This window comes from Heteronotia binoei, chromosome 2 (genome assembly GCF_032191835.1).
Source record: "Heteronotia binoei isolate CCM8104 ecotype False Entrance Well chromosome 2, APGP_CSIRO_Hbin_v1, whole genome shotgun sequence".
NCBI lineage: Eukaryota > Metazoa > Chordata > Lepidosauria > Squamata > Gekkonidae > Heteronotia > Heteronotia binoei.
Genome location: NC_083224.1, coordinates 20972369 through 20998419, shown reverse-complemented (window position 1 = coordinate 20998419; position 26051 = coordinate 20972369). Strand labels below are relative to the sequence as shown.

The window sequence follows — 26051 nt, the reverse complement described above, 5'->3', positions numbered from 1 at the left end:
GGACAGACTATGGAGAAACAGAACGGTTTCCAACTGGCAAGGGTATCAGACAACGATGTATTTTATCTTTCAATTTCATCAGTCTGTATGCAGAACACATCTTAAGAGAAGGTGGATTAGATTCAGATGAAGGTAGTGTGAAAACTGGTGGGAGGAAAAAACGTTAACAATTTGAGACATGGCGATGACTCCACAGTCAGTTGGGGAACAGTGAAGACTTGCAACGACTAAAGATTTGTGCAGAAAGAGCCAAAGCAGGATCACAGCTGAACATCAAGAAGACAAAAGTAATGACTAATGGGGAGTTACACAACTTTAAGCTGGAGTGATGGACTAGGATCTGGGAGACCCAAGTTCGAATTCCCGTTCTTCCCTGGATAATTTACTAAGCGACCTTGGGCCAGTCACAAACCCTTCTCCTAGCCTACCTCACAGGCTTGTTGTGAGAATAAAATGAAGAAGAGTAGGACATCGTAAGCTATGCTGGATCTCCACTGGTGAGAAAGGCGGGGTATCAACAAATAAAGGGGGTGCGGGTTCTCTGTACCTGAATTTTTGCCACCTCTGGCCTGGGCGTCCCAGCCTAGTGTTATCAGATCTTGGAAGCTAAGCAGGATCAGCCCTGGTTAGTACTTGGATGGGAGACCACCAGTGAAGTCCAAGGTCATAATACAGAGGCAGGCAATGGCTGACCACTTCTGCTTGTTCTTGCCTTGGAAAGCCGTCAGGGTCACCATAAGTCATCTGTGACTGGATGGCACTTCCCACCAGCAGATTCTTGCCATTGGCTTGGTCAGCGTGTGTGTATCGTGTCATTAAGTTGAAGCTGAATTGTGGCAATCCAGCAAGGGACTTTCATGGCCAGTGAGAAGCAGAGGTGGTTGGCCATTGCCTTCCTCTGCAGGGTGTCTCTTGCAGGTCTCCCTTCCAAGCACCGACCCTGCTTAGCTTCTGATTTAGAGTGACCCTAGCAAGGGGCTTTCAAGGCAGGTGAGAAGCAGAGGTGGTTGGCCATTGCCTTCCTCTGCAGAGTCTTCTTTGCAGGACTCTTCCAAGCATGGACCCTGCTTAGCTTCTGACTTAGGGTGACCCCATCAAGGGGTTTTTAAGGCAGGTGAGAAGCAGAGGTGGTTGGCCGTTGCCTTCCTCTGCAGAGTCTCCCTTGTGCATCTCCCTTCCAAGCACCAACCCTACTTAGCTTCTGACTTATGGTGACGTCAGCAAGGGACTTTCAAGACCACTGAGAAGCAGAGGTGGTTGGTCATTGCCTTCCTCTACAGAGCCTCCTTAATGGTGACCCCAGCGAGGGGCTTTCAAGGCCCATGAGAAGCAGAGGTGGTTGGGCATTGCCTCCCTCTACAGAACCTTCTTATAGTGTCCCCAGGAACAGGCTTTCAAGGCCAGTGAAAGCAGAGGTGGTTGGTCATTGCCTTCCTCTACAGAGCCTCCTTAATGGTGACCCCAGTAAGGAGCTTTCAAGGCCCATGAGAAGCAGAGGTAGTTGGCCATTGTCTCCCTCTACAGTGCCTTCTTATGGTGTCCCCAGGAACTAGCTTTCAAGGCCAGTGAGAAGCAGAGATGGTTGGCCATTGTCTCTGTCTACAGAACCTTCTTATGGGGTCCCAGGAACAGGCTTTCAAGGTTGGTGAGGAGTAGAGGTGGTTGGCCATTGCCTCCGTCTACAGAGTCTCCCTTCCAAGCACCGACTCTGCTTAGCTTCTAACTTAGGGTGGCCCCAGCAAGGGGCTTTCAAAACCAGTGGGAAGCAAAGGTGATGCATCATTGGCTCCCTCTGCAGATTCCTCCTTGGAGGGTCTCCCATCCAGGTACTGACCCTGCTTAGTTAAGAGATCTAACAAGTTCAGGCCGTGTCCTGCTTCCTCCCATCCCGCTCGTTCCGTTGTTTGTGCAGGGAGTTTTGTGTTTTTCTTGATGGATTCTGTCAAAGCAGAACAGCCTTTGCCCAAGTGTGCAGAGCGCTTTTGCAGCGAGGGGGCTTACGCTTGAATCGTGACTCCTGCAGAGGGGGGAGGAAAACCCTACCTGTCTTTGGAGAGTTTCCCGAGGCCCAACTGCTTTGTTTTCCACTGCGAACTCAATCCACTTTAACAAAGAATTAGAGTCTACCAATTACTCACGCCGCAGGAAGACAGAATGATGCATGAGGAGGCTTCGGAAAGTAGAGTCATTCATTTTTAATCCAAGAGCAACACACATCACACGCCTGAACACCAGGCAGGATAATGAGGTTTTCAGCGGAGGGAGGGTGGGATGCGTTGGAGTTGGGCCGGCCTCTCCCAATGGCCCCTGCTCAGAAATTGAGTAATGTTGGATATTGTTTTTTGGGGGGAGGAAGCCGCCTTGCCAGATGTAAGTCTCCTGAGCTTCTTTGTGCAGGCTAGGAAAACTTCAGACCAGCTGTGCAGTGCGGCAGCGAGAGATATTTTGTCAGGGATGCTTTAGGCCAGGGGTGGCCCAACTGTGGCTCGGGAGCCACGTGTGGCTCTTTCACACACATTGCGTGGCTCTCGAAGCCCCCACTGCCTTGTCATCCGGCTTGGAGAAGGCATTTGGCTCTTTAAATCACTTTGCCAAGCTGAGCCAGGCAGCGGCTTGGAGAATGCATTTAAAGCTGCTTTCTTTCCACCTCTCTCTCTCCCCCCCCCAATCTTCCTTCCAGCTCTCAAACATCTTATGCTCATGTCTTGCTGCTCTCAAACACCTGACGTTTATTCTATGTGGCTCTTACATTCCGGGCTGGTGCGTGGGAGTAGACGAAGTGGGCCGTCGCCTAGGGCGCCACCTTGCCTAGGGGGCACCACTGGGCGCCCTCTCCCCGACGCATAACTCTGACGCCTGACCACTGTCACCTTGGCCTCTCCCATCACCAAGCTGCCCTCCACAAAGCCATGCCACCCCCCCCCCCGTCCGATGTGCGACTTGGCCTCCCACCTCATCCTATCCTGCCATCCTCCTTCGTGGTGTGGCCGGCAAGCACTTATTCTCACCATTTTTTAAATAACTTATCACGTTTTTTTTAAAAAAAATAAAAATCAGTAAATTAAAAATGTGAAAAGTTCCAAGTTTGGCACTCTTCATTTTCCCTATATTTTTAAATAAGGGGGGAGGGGGGGGCGCTAGTGGGTGATTTGCCTAGCACCAGCTCTGCTTACATTAAGCAGATCTGGCCACCCCTGCTTTAGGCTGATCTTGTATTCAGCAGGGCGTTCGGACCAGGGCTTTTTTTGTATCAGGCCACACACCCCTGATGTAGCCAATCCTCCAAGAGCTTACAGTAGGCTCTGTACTAAGAGCCCTGTAAGCTCTTGGAGGATTGGCTACATCAAGGGGGTGTGGCCTAAGATGCAAAGGAGTTCCTGCTACAGAAAAAGCCCTGGTTGGGACTAGATGACTTGTTTGGCCCCTTTCGGCCCTGTGATTCCTGGCAGACCTAGGCTTTCCTATCTGATTGATGAACTGTGGTATTACTGAATAATGACTGGGCTGAAGGCATTTGCACTGTTCAACCAGAGAAGTTGGCATTCGTGTTCAAAAGGGGAAAAAAAATACAGGCAGGCCATTTGCTTGTTGCTAGTTACTAGAGTTGCTAGTTACTACCCAGTTTGGTGTACTGGGGAAGAGTGGTGGACTTTAATCTGGAGAACCAGGTTTGAGTCCCCACTCTTCCATATGCATCTGATGGGTGACCTTGGGTCAGCCGCAGGTCTCTCCGAGCTGTCGTCTCAAGAGCAGTTCTCAAAGGAGTTCTCTCAGCTCCATTGATGCCCACAGGGGGTCTGCTGTGCGGAGAGGAAGGGAAGGAGATTGTAAGCTGCTCTGAGACTCCTAGTAAAAGGCGGAGTATAAAACCAATCTCTTCTTCTTCCTCCTCCTTCACTTCTTCTTCCTTTTCTTACATGGACTGTAAGCCACTCTGAGACTCCGAGTAAAGGGCAGGGTATAAAACTAATCTCCTCCTCCTCGTCTTCTTCTTCTTCCTCCTTTTCTTACATGGACTGTAAGCCACTCTGAGACTCCGAGTAAAGGGTGGGGTATAAAACCAATCTCCTCCTCCTCTTCTTCTTCTTCTTCTTCTTCTTCTTCTTCTTCTTCTTCTTCTTCTTCTTCTTCTTCTTCCTCTTCCTCCTCTTCTTCCTTTTCTTACGTGGACTGTAAGCCACTCTAAGACTCCGAGTAAAAGGCAGAGTATAAAGCCAATCTCTTCTTCCTCCTCCTTCTCCTCTTCTTCTTCCTTTTCTTACATGGACTGTAAGCCACTCTGAGACTCCGAGTAAAGGGCAGGGTATAAAACTAATCTCCTCCTCCTCGTCGTCTTCTTCTTCCTCCTTTTCTTCATGGACAGTAAGCCACTCTGAGACTCCGAGTAAAGGGCAGGGTATAAAACTAATCTCCTCCTCATCATCATCTTATTCTTCCTCCTTTTCTCAGAGTAATGGGCGGGGTATAAAACTAATCTCCTCCTCTTCCTCTTCCTCCTCTTCTTCCTTTTCTTACGTGGACTGTAAGCCACTCTAAGACTCCGAGTAAAAGGCAGAGTATAAAGCCAATCTCTTCTTCCTCCTCCTTCTCCTCTTCTTCTTCCTTTTCTTACATGGACTGTAAGCCACTCTGAGACTCCTGAGTAAAGGGCAGGGTATAAACTAATCTCCTCCTCCTCCTCATCTTATTCTTCTTCCTCCTTTTCTCAGAGTAAAGGGCGGGGTATAAAACTAATCTCCTCCTCCTCGTCTTCTTGTTCTTCTTCCTCCTTTTCTTACATGGACTTGTAAGCCATTCTGAGACTCTGAGTAAAGGGTGGAGTATAAAACCAATCTCTTCCTCCTCTTCTTCTTCTTCTTCTTCTTCTTCTTCTTCTTCTTCTTCTTCTTCTTCTTCTTCTTCTTCTTCTTCTTCTTCTTCTTCTTCTTCTTCCTCTTCCTCATCCCTCCTCTTCTTCGTTCCCCAACCCCAACTCTGGTTTGGGAAATTCCTGGAGATTTGAGGGGGGAGGGAGCCTAGGGCAGGGCCTCAGCAGAGTATAATGCCGCAAAGTCCACTCTCCAAAGCAGCCATTTTTCTCCAGGAGAACCAACTTCTGTAGCCTGGAGATCAGACACAACTCCAGGAGACCTCCACGCCCCACGGAGAGGTTTGCAACTCTCACAGTAACGGTGGGAGGTCTGGTGGTGGTTTCAGTCTGGGTGGGTAGTGGGCAGTGCCGCCATGTCGCAGCTGACTTAGGGTGACCCCGTAGGGTTTTCAAAGCAAGAGATGTCCAGAGGTGGTTTGCCATTGCCTGCCTCTGCGTCCTGACCCTGGTATTCCTTGCAGGCCTCCTATTCAAATAGTAGTCAGGACTGACCCTGCTCAGCCTCCGAAATCTGACAAGATCTTGGGCTATCTAGGTCAGGCTCTCAGTCAGGGTCACACCTCCTTATCTTTTGGCCTTGATTCCTAGAATCATAGAGTTGGAAGGGACCTCCAGGGTCCTCTAGTCAGACCCCCTGCACAATGCAGGAAACTCACAGGTGTCTCCACGTGGCGCAGAGTGGTAAAGCTGCAGTACTGCAGTCTGAATTCTCTGCTCACGACCTGAGTTCGATGCCGGCGGAAGCTGGTTTCAGGTAGCCGGCTCAGGTTGACTCAGCCTTCCATCCTTCCGAGGTCGGTCAAATGAGCACCCGGCTTGCTGGGGGGAAAGTGTAGATGACTGGGGAAGACAATGGCAAACCACCCCGTAAAAAGTCTGCTGTGAAAGCAACGTCACCCCAGAGTGGGAAACGACTGGTGCTTGCACAGGGGACTACCTTTACCTTTTTAAATTCACAGGATCTTCATTGCTGTCAGATGGCCATCCAGCCTCTGCTTAAAAACCTCCAAGGAAGGAGAGCCCACCATCTCCCGAGGAATTCAGACTAGGCTCCCAAGTAGTACCTTTTTGAATTTTAAAAATGTTGGGCAGATCTGATCAAATCTCCAGCACCTTCTCCTGGGGTGATACTGTGATGTGGCACCTAGAAGACACCAGTGCCATGCCAATGTCCAGGGCTTTTATTTTTTGCAGTAGGCCACACACCCCGATGTCGACAATCCTTCTGGAGCTTACAGGGCTCTTCTTACAGGGCCTACTGTAAGCTCCAGGCGGATTGGCTACGTCAGGGGAGCGTGGCCTAATATGCAAAGGAGTTCCTGCTACAAAACAAAAAGCCCTCCCAAATGACATTCAGAAGTCTGATGTACATGATGTGATGTATAGTTGAGATTCCCCAAACATCGATCATTGGAGCAGGAAGCAATGACATCACTCGACTTTTTTGCTCTTGTGTCTTTCAGCTGGTGGGCTTCGTCTACGCCTGTTACGTTGTCAGTGTTTTTACAGAAGAAGAGGACAGCTGTAAGTATTCCAGCACTGGAAATCCCAGGCAGTGGGGTTGGATCAGATTCTCTTCTGCCGAGGAGAAAACACCTTGAAGCCTCTCGTTGACAGTATGCCATGTAGGACAAAGGAGGTTATAAGGGCCTCATTCTCACCTGCATTTTTGTTCCTCCGTGACATCGAGTGACCTGATCGTTTTAAATGGTCAGAAACCACAAGAAGAAGGTTCTGCCCCCTTAGGCTGGAACAGGGGCACCCAGTCTTTGGAAACCTGCAGGCACCTTTGGAATTCTGACACGCAGTGAGCGCAGCTACAAAATGGCTGCCGCAGGAGGTGGAGCCAGTTCTAAAATGGTTGTGGCAGGAGGTGGAGCCAACTATAAAATGTCAGAGAGCAGGACTGTACATCACTAGCTATAATGTTTTAGAATTTTAGACAGAAGCTCTGTTTGACAGGATGCCTTTTAATACAAACAAATGGTTTTAAAATAGTTTCTTGGGTACGCACACAGAGGGACACAGTGAAGATCCCAAAGCCCTGGGGGCAGCTGTTGCAGAAGAATGTTTCAAGTATCCGCCCAGCCAATCAGATCTGTCGTGGCCAATCAGAAGCCTTGCTGGACAAATGCCCCACCTGGCCCCGCCTACTTTTAAAGAAACACTTCTGTTTAAGGAATGCTCCTTGCAGTGAAGGAAAGCAGCACCGCTAATGAATGGATCTGTTGGATTCACTTCTTTATCCTTGCAAATGAAAGCCAAATAGAAATACCAGAGCTTTTTTTGTAGCAGGAATTCCTTTGCATATTAGGCCACACCCTCTGATGTAGCCAGTCCTCCTGGAGCTTACAGTAGGCCCTGAACTGAGAGCCCTGTAAGCTCTTGGGAGGATTTCCTGCTACAAAAATAATCCTGAGAAATACAAATGGAAAGGTCTGGAATCTTGCAGTCAGGAGATGTCCTGTTCTGTGCTGAGATAAGAATTCACTGCCACAGGAAGTGGTGGCAGCTACAAACATAGATGGCTTCAAGACGGGATTGGATAAACATGGAGCAGAGGTCCATCAGTGGCTCTTAGCTGTAAGGTCTAGATGAAACTCTCTGAGGTAATGATGCTCTGTATTCTTGGTGCTTGTGGGGCAACGGTGGGAGGGCTTCTGGAGTTCTGGCCCCACTGGTGGAGCTCCTGATGGCACCTGGGTTTTCATCACTGTGTGACACAAGAGTGTTGGACTGGATGGACCATTGGCCTGACCCAACATGACTTCTCTTCTGTTCTTAGTAGGCAGAGATTGGGTGGGGGGAGAGGAGAGCGAGAGAAGAAGAAAAGTTGGGATGGCCTTTTTGGTGACAACCCCTTCAGTAGAAGGCAACTTCATGTGCCACAGGAGGTGTGATAGAATTCATAAAAATAGATAAAACCTGATTCACAAACTGGCAATAGGCCACTATTGGAGTATGTCTGCAGATAGTAAAAGAAAGATTTTCCTTCTCCACCTGAATTTTGCCTTTGAGGGGGATAAAAACAAGGCTTTTTTTGTAGCAGGGACTCCTTTGCATATTAGGCCGCACACCCCTGATGTAGCCAATTCTCCTGGAGCTTACAGGTCTCTTCTTACAGGGCGTACTCTAAGCTCTTGGAGGATTGGCTACATCAGGGGAGTGTGGCCTAATAGGCAAAGGAGTTTATGCTACAAAAAAAGCCCTGACTAAAAGACTTTGAATTAGGGAGCCTAGATTCCATCCTGGAGATGTGTATGTATGCAAGTGTGTGTGTGCGCGTAAGATTTGTGTACCTCAGGAGAAAACTCTGTACAAATCGAATGCAAAAAGAGACATCATTGTGGGGAGGGTGATTTATCTACCAATTCACGGCGCCTAATTTCAGGCCTCCTTTCTCAGCCCCGGCAGATCCCGCCTCCTCCCCTCTTCCCGGATTCCAAGCTTGAAATGCCATCCTCAATAATTAACATTGACAAACATCAATATTTCACACGCTCAGCGGTGAGGCTTTGCAGTGACCTGAACAAATTTGAGCTGCCTTTTAATTTGCTCTTTCCTTTGTGGGCTTCTTTTTTAAAAGGCTCCTTTGATATGAAGTGGGGAGTAATTATTGGAGCAGAAGCACATCTGTCAAGCACTGAGGTGGGCTCCCAAGCAGAGGCAGAGGAAGGCGGGGCATTAGAAACGGTACAGTGAGCCAGAGAGACCCCTTTGGTTGAAGGGAAGTTGAAGGGACGAAATCAGGTTCCAATGTGCCGATGATGGCTTTCGTCCTGCCAACCCTCTCAGTCAAGTTTGAACAGCAGAGCCAGTTTGGTGTTGTGGTGAAGTGTGCGGACTCTTATCTGGGAGAACCGGGTTTGATTCCCCACTCCTCCACTTGCAGCTGCTGGAATGGCCTTGGGTCAGCCATAGCTCTGGCAGAGGTTGTCCTTGAAAGGGCAGCTGCTGTGAGAGTCCTTTCTGCCCCACCCACCTCACAGGGTGTCTGCTGTGGGGGGGTGGGGAGAAGATATTGGAGATCGGAGTGGAGGGCCGGATATAAATCCAAGAACTTCTTCATCTTCTTCTTCTTCCTCTAATAGGGTTGCCGATCCCCAGGTGGGTTAATACACACTTCAAAAAGCTGCAAATTGTTTGCACTAAAGATTTATATTTTTACCATTCTCAAGCTCTCTTATCAAGTACCAAACTTGTATAGCCGACCGCTTATATTACTGTTCCAGGAAACATTCACGATATACATACATACAACGAGTCTCTCCAAAGACTATACTCAGCCGTCCAAAGACGCTATTTAAGGAAACAGTCCCAATAATGTCCACATGTTGGTTCATTAGCTCAGCCAACACAGACTTTCTGGTGAAAATGGATACTCCTTTGTTGCACAATTGGCTGGCTTCTTCATGCACTGGAGGACTTCTTTGGACAGATGAGTATAGTCTTTGGAGAGACTGGTATGTATGTATATCTTGAATGTTTTTGGAAAAGTAATGTAAGCCAGAGTTGTGTATCTCAGTTGGCTATATACGTTTGGTGCTTGATAAGAGAGCTTTGAGAATAGTAAAAATATAAATCTTTAGTGCAAACAATTTGCAGCTTTTTGAAGTGTATATTAACCTATCAGCCGCAGTTTCCTGTTGTAACAATCCCCAGGTAAGGGCAGGGGATCCCTTGGTTTTGAGGCCCTCCCCCCACTTCAGGATCATCAGAAAGCCGGGGGAGGGGAAGGAAATGTCTGCTGGACACTCCATAATTCCCTATGCAGACCGATTCTCATAGGGTATAATGGAGAATTGATCTGTGGGTATCTGGGGCTTTGGGGGGGGGGGCTGTTTTTTGAGATAGAGGTACCAAATTTGCAGCATAGTATCCAGTGCCTCTCCTCAAAATACCCTTCAGGTTTCAAAAAGATTGGACCAGGGGGTCCAATTCTCGGAGCCCCAAAAGAAGGTGTCCCTATCCTTCATTATTTCCAATGGAAGGAAGGCATTTAAAAGGTGTGCGGGGGTCCCTTTAAATGTGATGACCAGAACTCCCATTGGAGTTCAGTTGTGCTTGTCACACCCTTGCTTCTGGCTCCATCCCAAAGTCCTCTGGCTCCACCCCCAAAGTTTCCAGATATTTCTTGAATTGGACTTGGCAACCCCATCCTCCAACAAGTAGGACTGCAAACTGTGGGTTGGGAAACTCATGAAGGTTTGTAGGTAGACCCTGGGAAAGGCAGGGTTTGGGGAGGGACCTCAGAGGGGTATAATCAGGACTTTTTTGTAGCAGGAACTCCTTTGCATATTAGGCAACACCCCTGATGTAGCCAGTCCTCTTGGAGCTTATAGTAGGCCCTGTATTAAGAGCCCAGTAAGCTCTTGGAGAATTGGCTACATCAGAGGTATGTGACCTAATATGCAAAGGAGTTCCTGCTAAAAAAAAAAAAAGCCCTGGGTATAATGCCATAGCACAGGGGTGGCCAACGGTAGCTCTCCAGATGTTTTTTTTGCCTAGATATTGAAGAAGATATTGGATTTATATCCCGCCCTTCACTCCGAAGAGTCTCAGAGCGGCTCACAATCTCCTTTCCCTTCCTCCCCCACAACAGACACCCTGTGAGGTAGATGAAGATATTGGATTTATATCCCGCCCTCCACTCCGAAGAGTCTCAGAGCGGCTCACAATCTCTTTACCTTCCTCCCCCACAACAGACACTCTGTGAGGTGGGTGGGGCTGGAGAGGGCTCTCACAGCAGCTGCCCTTTCAAGGACAACCTCTGCCAGGGCTATGGCTAACCCAAGGCCATTCCAGCAGGTGCAAGTGGAGGAGTGGGGAATCAAACCCGGTTCTCCCAGATAAGAGTCCACACACTTAACCACTACACCAAACTGGCTCTCAATAATTAACATTGACAAACATCAAGTTTCCAGCATGGCCAATGGCTGGGACTGATGGGAGTTGTAGGCAAAAAAACATCTGGAGATGTTTGCCTCTATGGCCATCCCTGCCATAGAGTCCACCTTCCAAAACTACCATTTTATCTAGATTCAGGTGGGCAGCCATGTTGGTCTGGAGCAGCAGAACAAAGTTTGGGTCTGGTGACACCTTGAAGACTAACAAAGTTTAATTCTGGGTAGAAGCCTTTGCTTGCATGCACTTGTGTGCCCATGAATGCTTATAACTGGAACCAGGGCTTTTTTTGCAGCAGGAACTCCTATGCATATTAGGCCACCCATTCCTGATGTAGCCAGCCCTCGAGGATCTTCCAGTAGGCCTTGTAAGAAGAGCCCTGTAAGCTCCAGGAGGATTGGCTACATCAGGGGGTTGTGGCCTCATATGCAGAAGAAGAAGAAGATGAAGATATTGGATTTATATCCCGCCCTCCACTCCGAAGAGTCTCAGAGCGGCTCACAATCTCCTTTACCTTCCTCTCCCACAACAGACACCCTGTGAGGTAGATGAAGATATTGGATTTAAATCCTGCCCTCCACTCCAAAGAGTCTCAGAGTGGCTCACAATCTCCTTTCCCTTCCCCCCCCCCCCCACAACAGACACCCTGTGAGGTAGATGAAGATATTGGATTTAAATCCCGCCCTCCACTCCGAAGAGTCTCAGAGCGGCTCACAATCTCCTTTCCCTTCCCCCCCCCCCCACAACAGACACCCTGTGAGGTAGATGAAGATATTGGATTTATATCCCGCCCTCCACTCCGAAGAGTCTCAGAGCGGCTCACAATCTCCTTTCCCTCCCCCCACCACAACAGACACCCTGTGAGGTAGATGAAGATATTGGATTTACATCCCGCCCTCCACTCCAAAGAGTCTCAGAGTGGCTCACAATCTCCTTTACCTTCCCCCCCCCACAACAGACACCCTGTGAGGTAGATGAAGATATTGGATTTATATCCCGCCCTCCACTCCGAAGAGCGGCTCACAATCTCCTTTCCCTTCCTCCCCCCATAACAGACACCCTGTGAGGTAGATGGAGATATTGGATTTATATCCCGCCCTCCACTCCAAAGAGTCTCAGAGCGGCTCACAATCTCCTTTACCTTCCCCCCCCCCACAACAGACACCCTGTGAGGTAGGTGGGGCTGGAGAGGGCTCTCCCAGCAGCTGCCCTTTCAAGGACAACTCCTACAAGAGCTATGGCTGACCCAAGGCCATGCTAGCAGGTGCAAGTGGAGGAGTGGGGAATCAAACCCGGTTCTCCCAGATAAGAGTCCGCACACTTAATATGCAAAGGAGTTCCTGCTACCACAGTGGTCCCCGACCTTTTTGGCCCCAGGGCTGGCAGAGTGGGGGCACTGAATTTGGCCCCTGTGGCACCTCTTCCTCCCTCCCCCCCCCCCATGATGCATGGGAAGAAAGTGGGAAGGAGGCAAGGGCAGTGTGGCTTTTTCAGCTGTCCGCTTGCGCTGCTGCCACCGTTTCCCCGCCTATCATCTGATCGCCGGGTCAGCCTTTATAGAGCCGGGGAGGTGCCTCACCGCCGCTTTCCCCAGCCTTAAACTTGTGCAAGCGGAGAGAGGAGAAGGTGCTGCAGGAGCAGGCGGGGCGACGAGGCTGCAAGTCACTGTGGGGGGGGGGCAGTGGGGCTGTGCGGCGCAGTTTCCAACATGCCATGGACTGGTACCGGTCCATGGCCCGGGGGTTGGGGACCCCTGTGCTACAAAAACAGCCCTGCCTGGAACTAAACTTCGTTGGTCTTAAAGGTGCCACCGGACTCAACTTTTGTTCCGTTTTCTCTAGAATAACTGTTTTATTGAAGTTGGAATGTCAGTCGTGATTCTGGGAAATTGCCAGATCCCACTAAAAGGTTGGCAGCTCTGCTGGCCATGGAGCCATGGACTCTTTTGTCTATGAAAAAAGGTCCGGAAGAGCCAGCAGAAGCAGCGTTATGAAGATTAACTCAATACCTAAATATGTCTGTATGTTCCAAAATTACATCCTGCTTCATTTTTCTATTTTCGAGTTTTATTGTTTTCTCAGTTGGCAAAAAAACTAAACGATACATGCCAGAATGGCCTCAGCGTAGCCGTTTGTAGCCTCTCAAATAGCAATCGGCAGGAACATGCCAAAGAGGCGCCAGATGTTCATTATCTCTTCACGTCCTGGAAACAGTGTGGTGCAATGGTTAAGGCGTCTCGTTGGGGACTCAGGTTCAAATCCCCTCTCTGACCGTGGAAGCTTGACGGGTGACCTTGGCCCAGTCACATGTTGCCAGGAGAGATGAGCATAAACCAAACCGCAAAGCAAAATTCATCACAAATTTTGCCCTGTTTGTGGTTTGTGAACAGGTAGACCCTTCATGAGAATTCCACAGGCTTTTAAAGCAGTTCATGGTGGTTCGTGGATGGAGCAGAATGCGGGGGTTTAAAGGGAATCTTGAGTCCCTTTAAACCCCTGCTTTCTGTGTCCCATAAAAGCCACAAAAACAGCCGAGCTGTGCAGTTTAAAGGATCTACACGACAGCTCCTAACAGCTGAGCCGCAGGAAGCAAGCAGTTCCCCATTGCTCAGCTTTTTTTTTTACTTTCTGTAAAACTGATTTAAAGGGATTGTGATCCCTTTTGCCAGCGAGCCTCCTAGTTTGGTTCGCGAACAAGCCCCCGGGTCACGAACAAGCCTCCTAGTTTGGTTCAGTTCGTGGTAGAACCACAAACTGAACCGCATTTTTCCAGTTCATGCCCATCCCGAGCTTGTCAGGCTAACCAACCCCATAGGGTTGTTATGAGGATAAAATAGAGGAGGACAGAATGTTTGATGTAGTGGTTAAGTGTGCGGACTCTTATCTGGGAGAACCGGGTTTGATTCCCCACTCCTCCACTTGCAGCTGCTGGAATGGCTTTGAGTTAGCCATAGCTTTTGCAGAGGTTGTCCTTGAAAGGGCAGCTTCTGGGAGAGCTCTCTCAGCCCCCACCCACCTCACAGGGTGTCTGTTGTGGGGGGAGAAGATATAGGAGATTGTAAGCCGCTCTGACTCTCTGATTCAGAGAGAAGGGCAGGGTATAAATCTGCAGTCTTATTATTATTATTTGAACATTCCAATTCCAAGAATGATCATGCCCCAGCTAAACATGGGTGTTGCCACACAATGTTAAGAACATAAGAGAAGCCATGTTGGATCAGCCTGTGGCCCATCCAGTCCAACACTCTGTGTCACACAGTGGCCAAAAAAAAAACCCAGGTGCCACCAGGAGGTCCACCAGTGGGGCCAGAACACTAGAAGCCCTCCCACTGTTGCGCCCCACACCAAGAATACAGAGCATCACTGCCCCAGACAGAGTTCCATCAATACACTGTGGCTAATAGCCACTGATAGACCTCTGCTTCCAGATGCTTATCCAATCTCCTCTTGAAGCTGTCTATGCTATAGTGAGGCTCTTGTTGCCTTGGAATATCAACATGGTAGGTTTTCCCCACAGTTTCCCTTCCCTGAGCCCCATGACCTTCATCCTCCCCACCACCACCACCAGAAAACTTTTGGGTCCATGCTCCCTGTAAATAAACTGTAGCTACACATCCGGCACAGTGAGGTGACAAATGGTGGATCTGGGGGACAGTACAGGGAAAATGGAAGCAATGCAGGCAGTGCTGGGAAAAAATCACTTTTCACTCTGCACAGCATCCACACCACTTTGATTGCAAAAAAAAAAAAAAAGCCATGTTGAAGCTGGGGAAATGTGGGAAGGTTCACAAATGTGCCATTATGCTGTGTGGAAACTCTAAACCAAGGGTGTCAAACATGTGGCCCAGGGGCCAAATCAGGCCCCTGGAGTGCTCCTATCAGGCCCCCAAGCAACTGGCTGTCATCTGCTTCCTTCTCCCTTTTTCTTGCTTCCTTCTGCATCACAGCTTGCCTTACAAGGCTTCCTCAATCACACAGGAGCTACAGAACAAAGCCTCTGTTTTCTCCATTGGCTGAGGCTCCTCCTTTGGGGAGGGAGAGCTTGCTTTGCCAGGCTCTCTCAATTGCGCAGCAGAGCTACCGAGTCAAGCGTCTCTTCCCTCTATTGGCTGAGGCTCCTCCCCCTCCTGGGTCCCCTGAGGAAGGAAGGAACAAGCCAGAGCTTCCTTTGCCCCATTCCCTGGATCCCATGGGAGCAATACAAAGAAAGCACCTTTAAGACCAACAAGGGCTGACATTTTAAGTTTTTTAAAATATATACATATATATAATTGTGTTTGTCTGTGTCCTTTATAAAGTTTATATCTCCGCTACCTAATCTTAAGTAAGTATAAACATGCCTGGCCCGACAAGGTCTCATTTCTGTCAGATCTGGCCCTCATAGCAAATGAGTTTGACACCCCTGATCTAAGCCAGAGTAACCAGTGTGGCGCCTGTGGGTATCTGGAAACGAGTCAACATCTTTCCTGGTGCCAAGCATAAGTTTTTAGAATGTGGGTGGGGCTCTTGCTGAGTGGGGCTTCTGATTGGCCACTGGAGATCTGATCGCTGTGCACAGGGGTCATTTTGTAGAAAAAGAGGTGCCAGAGCTCATTAGCATAACTCGTTTGCATCTGCCACACACCCCTGACATCTCTGGAGGGCGTACTAAATGCTATCAGCCACACACCCCTGACATCTCTGGAGGATGTACTAAATTCTGTCAGCTCAGCATCTACCTTAAAATGCTTCTTGAATTATAATGGTCATCATAAAACCTTACTCCCATCATATTTTTTAAATGACTTTCTCCTGTGTGGCCACAGTGGCATGAGGAAGATTTCCATCTGTCTGCTTGATATGTTTTGGTTATTTTCCCATTTTGGGTGTGTGTGTGTGGGGGGGAATATTAGAAAGTTTGTCAAATCTTAGAAGTTAGGCAAAATTCTTACAGGGGGTTTGAACAATGGAGCCCAGAAGCAAGTATGGGGGGTGGGGGAGAGAAAGAAAGAGCACAATAAAATTTAGAGGTTCCAGAGTTCCGCTCCTGTGAGCTTCTGCCCCAAATGAGGCCTGGTTGTGCAGATTAAAATGTTGTTGTCCTCATAGTAAGCTGCCACAACAATGTTGTTTTTATTCCTTTTCCCACTCCCCACCCCTTCCTCCTGACACTTGGGCTTCCTCTGTACATGAAACTCCATCTCCTGTAGTAGTCATTTTGTGGTTGGTTCCACCTCCAGCAGCAGCCATTTTGCAATTGCATCCACCTTTCTGTACCAGAATTCCCACAGGGGACTCCAGGCTCAAAAAGGCTGGGGGCCACAGCTCCAAGCCCACTCCTCTTTCAGATCCAAACTGAACCTTAGCCATGTTTGCCACTGCTTTATTTCAATGTGCAGAAGTTATGGAAAGGCAGGACCTATTTTGTCGCAGGAACTCCTTTGCCTATTAGGCCACACCCTCCTGATGTAGCCAATCCTCCTGGAGCTCACAGTAGGCCCTGTACAAAGAGCCCTGTAAGCTCTTGGAGGATTGGCTACATCGCGGGGTGGGGGGTGGCCTAATAGGCAAAAGAGCTCCTGCGGCAAAAAAAGGCACTGATGAAAGGATACGCATGTCCTCAGCTGTGGTTAATGATCCCTTTTTCACCCCCTCTCCATCAGTTCCCTTCACATGGCCTCGTGGCTTGATTTCCCTTTTTGCCATCTTCATCATCCTTTTGCTTTCCTTTTAATTACTCCATTGTTATGGCTTGAGTTTTGATTTTCTTTCTTTCAGTTGATTTCATTGGTGGATTTGATCCATTCCCTCTCTACCATGTCAATGAAAAGCCCTCCAACCTTTTGTTCAAGCAGACATACCTGTAAGTATGGTTTGGCAGTGTCCAGGTGACTTCTCGCGGGGGACTCCAGGGCTGGTACCAGGATCACATGGTCCAAGAACGGGAACGCTTGAGAAATTTCAGTGGCCTTATTGAAATTGTTTAGGCATCCCTTGATGTTTTATCAGTAAACCTCTGAACACCAGGGTCCAGGAGGCCACATCAGGGGAAAACCTCAGCCATTGTGCTCAGTTGTTGGACCTCTAGAGAAACCGCTTGGCCACTGTGCGAGACGGGAAGCAGGGCTCTTCTTACATTCTTGTGAATGTCTTGGCCTCTGTGCCCCGTTGTTGAGCCTCCAGAGGGACTGGCTGCCCACTTTGTGAGACAGGAGTCCGGACTAGATGGACCACTGGTCTGATCCAGCAGGGCTGTTATGATGTTATTATGAAGTCTGCTGTGCCCAGTTGTTGGCCCTCTAAAGGAACTGGTTGGTCCCTCTGTGAGACAGGATGCTAGGGTAGATGGACCACTGGTGTGATCTAGCAAGGCTCTTCTGATGTTCTTATGAAGCCCCTGGCTTCTATGCCTCTTGTTGGCCCTCCAGAGAAACTGTTTGCTCACTGTGTGAGGCCGGATGTTGGACTAAATGGACAACAGGTCTGACTCAACAGGGCTCTTCTGATGTTCTTATGAAGTCCTTGGCCTCTATGCTGTATTGTTGGCCCTCCAGAAGAACTTGTTGTACACTGTGTGAGACAGGTTGCTGAACTAGATGGACCTCTGGTCTGATACAGCAGGGCTCTCCTGAAGTTCTTATAAAGGCCTTTTGTTGAACCTCGGTGGTAACTGGTTGGCCACTGTGTGAGACAGGTTGCTGTACTAAATGGACCACTGGTCTGATCCAGCCGGTCTCTTCTTATGTTCTTGTGAAGGCCTCATCCTCTATGCCCTGTTGTTGTCCCTCCAGAGGAACTGGCTGGCCACTGTGTGAGCCAGAAGGCCAGATTAGATGAACCACTGCCTTGATCCAACAGGGCTCTCCTGATGTTCTTAAATTGTACTCAGAAACTTGCCAGCAGCCAGCACAATTGCAGTCACATCAGGCTTGCGTTGCTGCTTGTGCATTCTGAATGAACTGGATGGATCCCTTCACTCTGCAGCCCGCTGGTGTTTTATTTGCATTCTTGTCATTATTCTGGAGATTACGTGGCCAATGCATGAGGGAACTTTTGGGATGAGTTAATTTGGCATTAGCCTGTGGCTTTCATGAGCAGCAAGGGATTTCATGTATGCGGATAGGGCTGGGAGGGGGGGGATGACAGAAATCCCCCACTGCACTTAATGCTTTCTTCCCTTCCCCAGAATTCTCACTTTTCCCTTTCTTTGAAGTCACATTTCTAATTTGGCAAAGAAGGACCCACCTTGGCAGTCGCTGGAGAGCTGCCATTTGATTCGCTTGGGGGGCAGAAGACTGGTCATCCGCACTAAGTGACCGTAGACCCGGAAAGCGCCTGCTGGGAAAAAAGCCCTGGCCTGAGGGATGATATCAGCCAGACGGTGTACTTAAGAACAGCTGGGGGAGTGGGGGGGGGGGGCGGGGAAAGGTGGCAGAAAGCAGGAACTTGCAACTGATTGGAGATGCACCTCAAAAACTGGTTGCTTTGCCGGAGATGGGGGCACTTCTGCAGGAAACATCTGGTCTTGTTTCTGACATGGAAGCTCTCCAGTCTGCACTGGCAAACAGTCAAGTCTCCCTGCTAGGGTTGCCGGATCAGAAAATTCTTGGAGATTTGAGAGGGGAGTGGAAGCTGGGGAGGGAGCTCAGCAGAGGCGGGATGGCGTAGAGTCCATCTTCCAAGGCAACTTTTTTTTTTCTCCAGGGAAAGTGCCTTTAAAGGTGGTGAGCCAACTAACATCAGATGGTGGGTGTCATGCTCCAGTGTGGCCGAGAAACCACCTCTAGGAGCACAGATGGAGGTGGGGCTATGCAGATGAGGAGGTGGGGCTATGCAGATTGGAGCTGGCCCATTCTGTCAGTCCTTTTCATTGTTGAATACCCTGCTCTGGGGCACAATTTATGGAGGGGGGAGCAGCCTTTTTTTTTTTTAATAATACCCAACTTTAAGGGGGCTGGGCTAATTTGCAGGGGGCATCACCCTCAAATTCCATCCCTCCCAATGGCTATGGCCAGGGCTTTTTTTGTCAACTGATCAAAGCCACCAAGTATTACACCGTCTTTCAGTTTGCAGAAATATATTATAAGCATTGTGTACAACACATAATAGAAAATACAATAATGATAGAGGCTGGCGGTGCTAGGGCCTTTTAAAGTAACAGAAAACCCCAAGGGGCGAAAAACCCTCGTCTCCAAATGAAAAGATATAAGTCCAAACTTGGAAATAGTCCAATTGAAATTCACAAGCTGGGTGCTCCTGAGGAGTGTAGCTTCAACGCAGCCACTTTCTTAAAAAGACGTCTCTCTAGATTTTGATGACGTTCCAATTCTTTCTTCAGTTTGACGGCTTAATTATTTAGGAACCCTGTGCTACATTCTCTAATCACAGCATTAAGCTTCTCATTTCAGTGTGAACATCAGGCTCTGTAAGCTCTTGGAGGATTGGCTACATCAGGGAGGTGTGGCCTAAAATGCAAAGAAGTCCCTGCTACAATAAGAGCCCTAGCTATGGCCGTGAAAACTAGCCATGCAGCATTTTTTTTTCTCCAGGCCAGTTTTGCCAGAGATCCTGGAGGTTTTTTGCCATCTTCTGGGCATGGGGTAGGGGTCACTAGGGATATATATGTGTGTGGGGGGGAGGTGTTTGTGAAGTTACCACATAGCGCAGGGGGTTGGACTAGATAACCCTGGAGGTCCTTGGAGAAACATCGACTGAGGGGTGGCATGATCGAGGTTTCAAAGATTATGCATGGGATAGAGAAGGTAGAGAAAGAAGTACTTTCCCCCCTTTCTCATAATACGAGAACTTGTGGACATTCAATGAAATTGCTGAGTAGGGTTAGAACGGATAAAAGGGGAAGTCCTTCTTCACCCAAAGGGTGATTAACACATGGAATGCACTGCCACAGGAGGTGGTGGCGGCTACAAGCATAGACAGCTTCAAGAGGGGACTGGATAAACATCTGGAGCAGAAGGCCATCAGTGGCTATTAGCCACAGCATATTGTTGGAACTCTCTGTTTGGGGCAGTGATGCTCTTTATTCTTGGTGCTTGGGAGGGGGCCACAGTGGGAGGGCTTCTAGTGTCCTGGCCGCACTGATGGACCTCCTGATGGCACCTGAGTTTTTTAGCCACTGTGTGACACAGAGTGTTGGACTAGATGGGCCATTGGCCTGATCCAACATGGCTTCTTTTATGTTCTTATCCCTTCCAACTCTATGATTCTGCAAACATTCTGACAACAGGACAAATGGCAGGTTGAGGAGGTTTGGGACTTACCAGACTTCTCTCTTCACGCTGCCAGTACAGAGGAGCACAAACTTTGCGGATGCGGCCATAGCATTCCCCGTGCAGCTCAAGGCTAACACCTGCATGCCAAAATGAAGGTGAATTCGGGGGGTGGGGGTGGAATCTAGGATTTAATTCCTCCCCAACTGCCATCTCATTGGGATGGATGGGGTACGAGATTAAATATTGATTTTCCTGCACGTGAGGTTTCTGGGAGGAGGGCGTATGCAAAGCCTCTGGAGGTTCCGTGGCAGCGGCTTGATTTACAATCCCAGAAGTTGGACAGAAGCCGAAGCAGGGAAGGGGAAAGTGCTTGTATATGGGTGTGTGAGTGTGTTGAAAAGGCATCCCATAGATCTAAGCACCAAGCGTGCAGTTAAAGGTAAAGGAAAGGTCCCCTGTGCAAGCACCAGTCGTTTTCGACTCTGGGGTGACGTTGCTTTCGCCACGTTTTCACGGCAGACTTTTTAACGGGGTGGTTTGCCATTGCCTTCCCCAGTCATCTACACTTTCCCCTCAGCAAGCTGGGTACTCATTTTACCGACCTCGGAAGGATGGAAGGCTGAGTCAACCTTGAGCCAGCTGCCTGAACCCAGCTTCCGCTGGAATCAAACTCAGGTCGTGAGCAGAGGGATCTGACTGCAGTACTGCAGCTTTGCCACTCTGCGCCACAGGAGCAACAAATATCCAGTGCGAGGCCAGTTCCGGATTTTGAGGGCCCGGGGCAGAGAGTGCCCAGAGCCCCCCCTCTCCTCTGCCTACCATCGGGCCCCCCACCGCTGACCCACCATTTATAATTTATTTGCAATCTATCTAAATGCAAGGGTGGAATTCAAACAGGAGCTGCTTTGCATATCAGGCCACACCCCTCCTGATGTAGCCAATCCTCCAGGAGCTTACAGGGCTCTTCTTACAGGGCCTACTGGAAGCTCTGGGAGGATTGGCTATATCAATGGGGTGTGGCCTAATATGCAAAGGAGCTCCTGCTAGAATTCCACCTCTGTTTAAAGGTATCATTTATACTGGTCTGGTTTTAAAAATACGATTTAAATTGTTTTTATTACGTTGTCGCCCGCCCCAGAGCCCGTCTCCGGGAAAGGCCGGAATAGAAATGCCTGTGCATCCTTTCCCCACTCCTTCACAAGTCCGCTCGGCACCTGCACTCACTGAGGCCTGCCCCAGCCACATGCCTGTTCCTTGACGGTTCCAGGCAGTGCGTATGACTGGGAGCCGGGGCTTTTTTTTGTAGCAGGAACTCCTTTGCCTATTAGGCCACACAACCCCGATGTAGCCAACCCTCCCAAGAACGTACAGGGCTCTTTGTACAGGGCCTACTGGAAGCTCCAGGAGGATTGGCTACATCAGGAGTGTGTGGCCTCATAGGCAAAGGAGTTCCTGCTACAAAAAAAAAAAGCCGTCAGGGGCAAAGGTGGGTGGGAAGCAAGTGGGTGGGGGAAGGGGTGAGATCAGCGGCGGTGGGCCCTGACAGAAACCCTGGGCCCCAGTGTACGGCTCACCTGAGAGTACGTTGACGCCGGCCCTGTTCCCTGTGCATAAGAACGCCCGCCACATCTTGAGATTATGTCAGATGGTGGGTGTTACGCTCTGGTGTGGCCAGGGCTCTTTTTCTAGCAGGAGCTCCTCTGCATATTAGGCCACACACCCCTGATGTAGCCAATCCTCCAAGAGCTTTCAGGGCTCTTCGTACAGGGCCCAGAGATAGAATTCTAGCAGGGGCTCCTTTGCATATTAGGCCACACACCCCTGATGTAGCCAATCCTCCAAGAGCTTTCAGGGCTCTTAGTACAGGGCCCAGAGATAGAATTCTAGTAGGGCCTCCTTTGCATATTAGGCCACACACCCCTGATGTAGCCAATCCTCCAAGAGCTTTCAGGGCTCTTAGTACAGGGCCCAGAGATAGAATTCTAGTAGGGGCTCCTTTGCATATTAGGCCACACACCCCTGATGTAGCCAATCCTCCAAGAGCTTTCAGGGCTCTTCGTACAGGGCCTACTGTAAGCTCCAGGAGGATTGGCTACATCAAGGGTGTGCGGCCTAATATGCAGAGGAGCTCCTGCTAGAAGAAGAGCACTGGGTGTGGCCGAGAAACCACCCCGCAGGGGTGGGCCATTCAGATGAACAGGTGGGGCCAGGGCTTTTTTTTTAGCAGGAACTCTTTTGCATTTTAGGCCACACACCCCTGATCCAGCCCAGAGCTTGCAATAGGTCCTGTAAGAAGAGCCCTGTAAACTCTTGGAGGACTGACTGCATTAGGGGTGTGTGGCCTAATATACAAAGGAGTTTCTGCTACAAAAAAAAAAAGCACTGGGTGGGGCTATGCAGATGAGGAGGTGGGCTATTCAGATTGGAGCCAGCTTGGACCTCAGGAATCAGGACTGCTGGCTTCTGTCGCCCCAGTTGCATTTGGCAAAGGCCACTTTTCTGGTGAGCGCCTAGGCTAGCCAATCCCCAGGTCCCAGCGGGGGTTCTTCTGCTTTCCCAGGCTCCTTCCCGCCCCCAGTCAGCTGACTGGTGGGGGGAAGCCCCAGCCTCCAGAGGACCATGTGACTTTCCACCTCCGGAGGCTTCAGTCTCCGATTGAAAGGCTTTCTCTTGGGATGGTGTGTCTGTGTTACTTTGAAGAAGTTGGCAGCAACTCGTGAGTAGAGAGGCCAATCCCTCGCTTCAGAGTGACCAGAAACAGGGGGGGGGGACGTCTGCTGAGCACTTTATTATTCCCTATGTGGAGATCGATTCTCATAGGGTATAATGGGGAATTGATCTGCAGGTTTCGGGGGCTCTGGGGGAGCTGTTTTGTGAGGTAGAGGCACCAAATTTTCAGTATGGTATCTAGTGCTTCTCTCCAAAGTACCCCCCCAAGTTTCAAAACAATTGGACCAGGGGGTCCAATTCTATGAGCCCCAAAAGAAGGGGCCCCTATCCTTCATTATTTCCTATGGAAGGAAGGCATTGAAAAAGTGTGCCGTCCCTTTAAATGTGATGGCCAGAACTCCCTTGGAGTTCAATTATGCTTGTCACACCCTTGTTCCTGGCTCCACCCCCAAAGCCTCCTGGCTCCACCCCCATAGTCCCCAGATATTTCTTGAATTGGACTTGGCAACCCTATGAGCGCCAGAGTTTCCCTAGACGCCCGGTCCTGAATGGATCAGCCCTCGCTGCCAGGGGCTCTGTCGGGATGCAGTCAGGAGTACCCAGAGGGAGCCTGAACCCCTACTCCCGCCATGACCTCTCCCCATTGTCACAGAGGGTATTCTGCTAGTAACGGGACTAATCATTGGTGGGATGAGACACAGAAGTCCAAATCTAGAAAACCAAGGCATTGGTGGGCAGGGCTAGGGAAGCTACATGTTAAGATTTGTACCAACTGAATTTGTGTTGTTGGCTTTAGGAAGTCTTCGCTAGAGTAGGACTGATAGTGCTAGAGGAGGAGGAGATTGGATTTATATTCTGCCCTTCACTAGGAGTCTCAGAGCGGCTTACAATCTCTTTCCCTTCCTCTCCCCACGGCAGACACCCTGCGAGGTCTTTCAAGAACTGCTCTAGCGAGAACTGTGACCCGGGCTTTTTTTGAAGCAGGAACTCCTTTGCATATTAGGCCACACAACCCTGATGTAGCCAATCCTCCTGGAGCTTACAGTAGGCCCTGTGCTAAGAGCCCTGTACTAAGATGCACATCAGGGGTGCGTGGCCTAATCTGCAAAGGAGTTCCCGCCGTCAATCAGGAATGGCTTGCTCCTGGTAAAAATAATGCAGACAGCATTCAGCCAGCAAAATCTAGAAGGTTTGTGCGTCTGGTAAGAGAAGAGGTTCAGGACTGGCTCGCTTCTAAATTAAGACATTGAGAGCATTTTGCCATCAAAAGGAATGGCTTGCTCCTAATATAAATATTGTAGAGAGCATTTTGCCTGCAAAATCCAAAACGCTATTGCATCTAGTTAGAGAAGAAGTTCAGGACCGGCTTGAGCTCCTAATACAATTATAAACACTTAAGTAGTACTGAGAAGTCAGTTCTTAATAACAAGCAGCAATAATTTTAAAAACCATTCGTTTTAAACTTGAAGAATCATCCACTTCCATCCAGCTTTGTGTTGTACCTTGAACATATGAACATATGAAGCTGCCTCATACTGAATCAGACCCTCGGTCCATCAAAGTCAGTATTGTCTTCTCAGACTGGCAGCGGCTCTCCAGGGTCTCAAGCTGAGGTTTTTCACACCTATCTGCCTGGACTCTTTTTTGGAGATGCTGGAGATTGAACCTGGAACTTTCTGCTTCCCAAGCAGATGCTCTACCACTGAGCCACCGTCCCTCCCCTAAGAGGATCTCGACCCAGTTAGGGAAACTGATAGCAAGTCAATCCTTTAAAGACTTGAACATATGAAGCTGCCTTCTACTGAATCAGACCCTTGGTCCATCAAAGTCAGTATTGTCTTCTCAGACTGGCAGCGGCTCTCCAGGGTCTCAAGCTGAGGTTTTTCACACCTATTTGCCTGGACCCTTTTTTTGGAGATGCCAGGGATTGAACCTGGGACCTTCTGCTTTCCAAGCAGATGCTGTACCACTGAGCCACCGTCCCTCTTGTTGTAATTACCACGGTTTATTCCAGGATGAGAGATTTTGCAGGAAGTAAAGACGGTATTTATTTATTTTAGTAGATATCTATTTCGCCCTTTCCCATGACGGGCTCAGGGCAGATAACGTTGCAGAGAACATTAACACTGAATTGTAACGAGAGGCTGATAACCCTGAAGGAAATATGAAGACTCCTGAGGAAGTTCACTGACAAAATCAGCCTCTATCCGGATGCTCGTTGGATGGACCTTTCTCGCAGTATTGTGGATGAACCTTGCTTGTCATATTGTGAAGCCGCGCTTCTTTGTAACGCCTATAAAAAGGTTTATATGACTCTTTAAAAAGTTTTACTCAACATTGTTAGCCAGGATATCACAGTGTTTGTTTTTCGTATTGCCTGTAATACGAACTGTGATCCTCCCAGGTTGTTGGTTTTGATCCCAAGTTGTTGATTTTCCATCTGTAGATGAGCACTGAGATGAGGCCACTATAGGCTACCTGAAGAGTTCAAAATTACCAATATAGCATAAGCAGGACCTTTTTGGAGCAGGCACTCCTTTGCATATTAGGCCACACATCCCTGATGTAGCCAATCCTCCAAGAGCTTACAGGGCTCTTCATACAGAGCCTACTGTAAACTCTTGGAGGATTGGCCACATCAGGGGGTGTGGCCTAATATGCAAAGGAGTTCCTGCTACAAAAAAAGCCCTGAGCATAAGGAAAGTGCTTGAATGCTAAATGCTTATTAATACAAACTCTTACAGAGGTTAGATTCGCAATGTCCAGACTGTTCCTTTTGAACGTGTCTCCTCACACAACTTCTTTGCTCCCCTCCTTCCTTTTCCCCCAGGCCTGCGTAAGTGAGAGGGATCCGGAGACCGGACTGGGCAGAAGGCAGGAGCGGCGAGGATCACCCTTTGCGCACCAGCTGTCCCAGATGTGCGGCAGGAGCGACAGGAAACATGCCCCGTTGAGAAGGACACCAGCAGAATGGCTGTACTTTTCGAGCCGTCGCCATGGCCAAAATATCGGTTTCGCTGGCCTCCTGGAGGGCCCGGCTCATAAAGGGACCTGCGGTTTTTGCTATAAATGAATTAAATAGAAAGTGGATCTCATCCCCACCCCCAAAGCTCCACTGAGAACCAGAGAGAAAGATTTTTTTTTGGTGGTGGTGGTGGGGAATCTCCTTTTGATTCTACCAGCTCTTCTTTCCTGGGAGCCACCCACTGAACTGGCAAAAGCTTTGGAGACTCTAGAACATACATACTTCGTCGTTACAAATGGACTCTCCCTTCGCAGTTTCCTGTAGCTGACAAGGGGCTGCTTCTGCTTTGCGATCCTTGGTTCTTTTCTCTCGGTGTCATAGACGAAGATTCGAAGCCGCTTCTCAAGCCGTAATCCCTCCCACCAGGGCTTTAT

General features: G+C 49.1%; 1 protein-coding gene across 1 annotated transcript in view; it reads left to right on the top strand.

The window, feature by feature from the left end:
- The window catches only part of NKAIN4 (sodium/potassium transporting ATPase interacting 4), an 85146-nt gene extending 59372 nt beyond the window's left edge, over positions 1-25774 (top strand). The window contains exons 4-6 of the mRNA XM_060232939.1: positions 6334-6394; positions 16531-16615; positions 25483-25774. Of these exons, the coding sequence (XP_060088922.1) occupies positions 6334-6394; positions 16531-16615; positions 25483-25492 (156 nt within the window). The 3' untranslated portion in view covers positions 25493-25774. The remainder of the gene's footprint in view (positions 1-6333; positions 6395-16530; positions 16616-25482) is intronic.
- Positions 25775-26051: the final 277 nt, after the last annotated feature.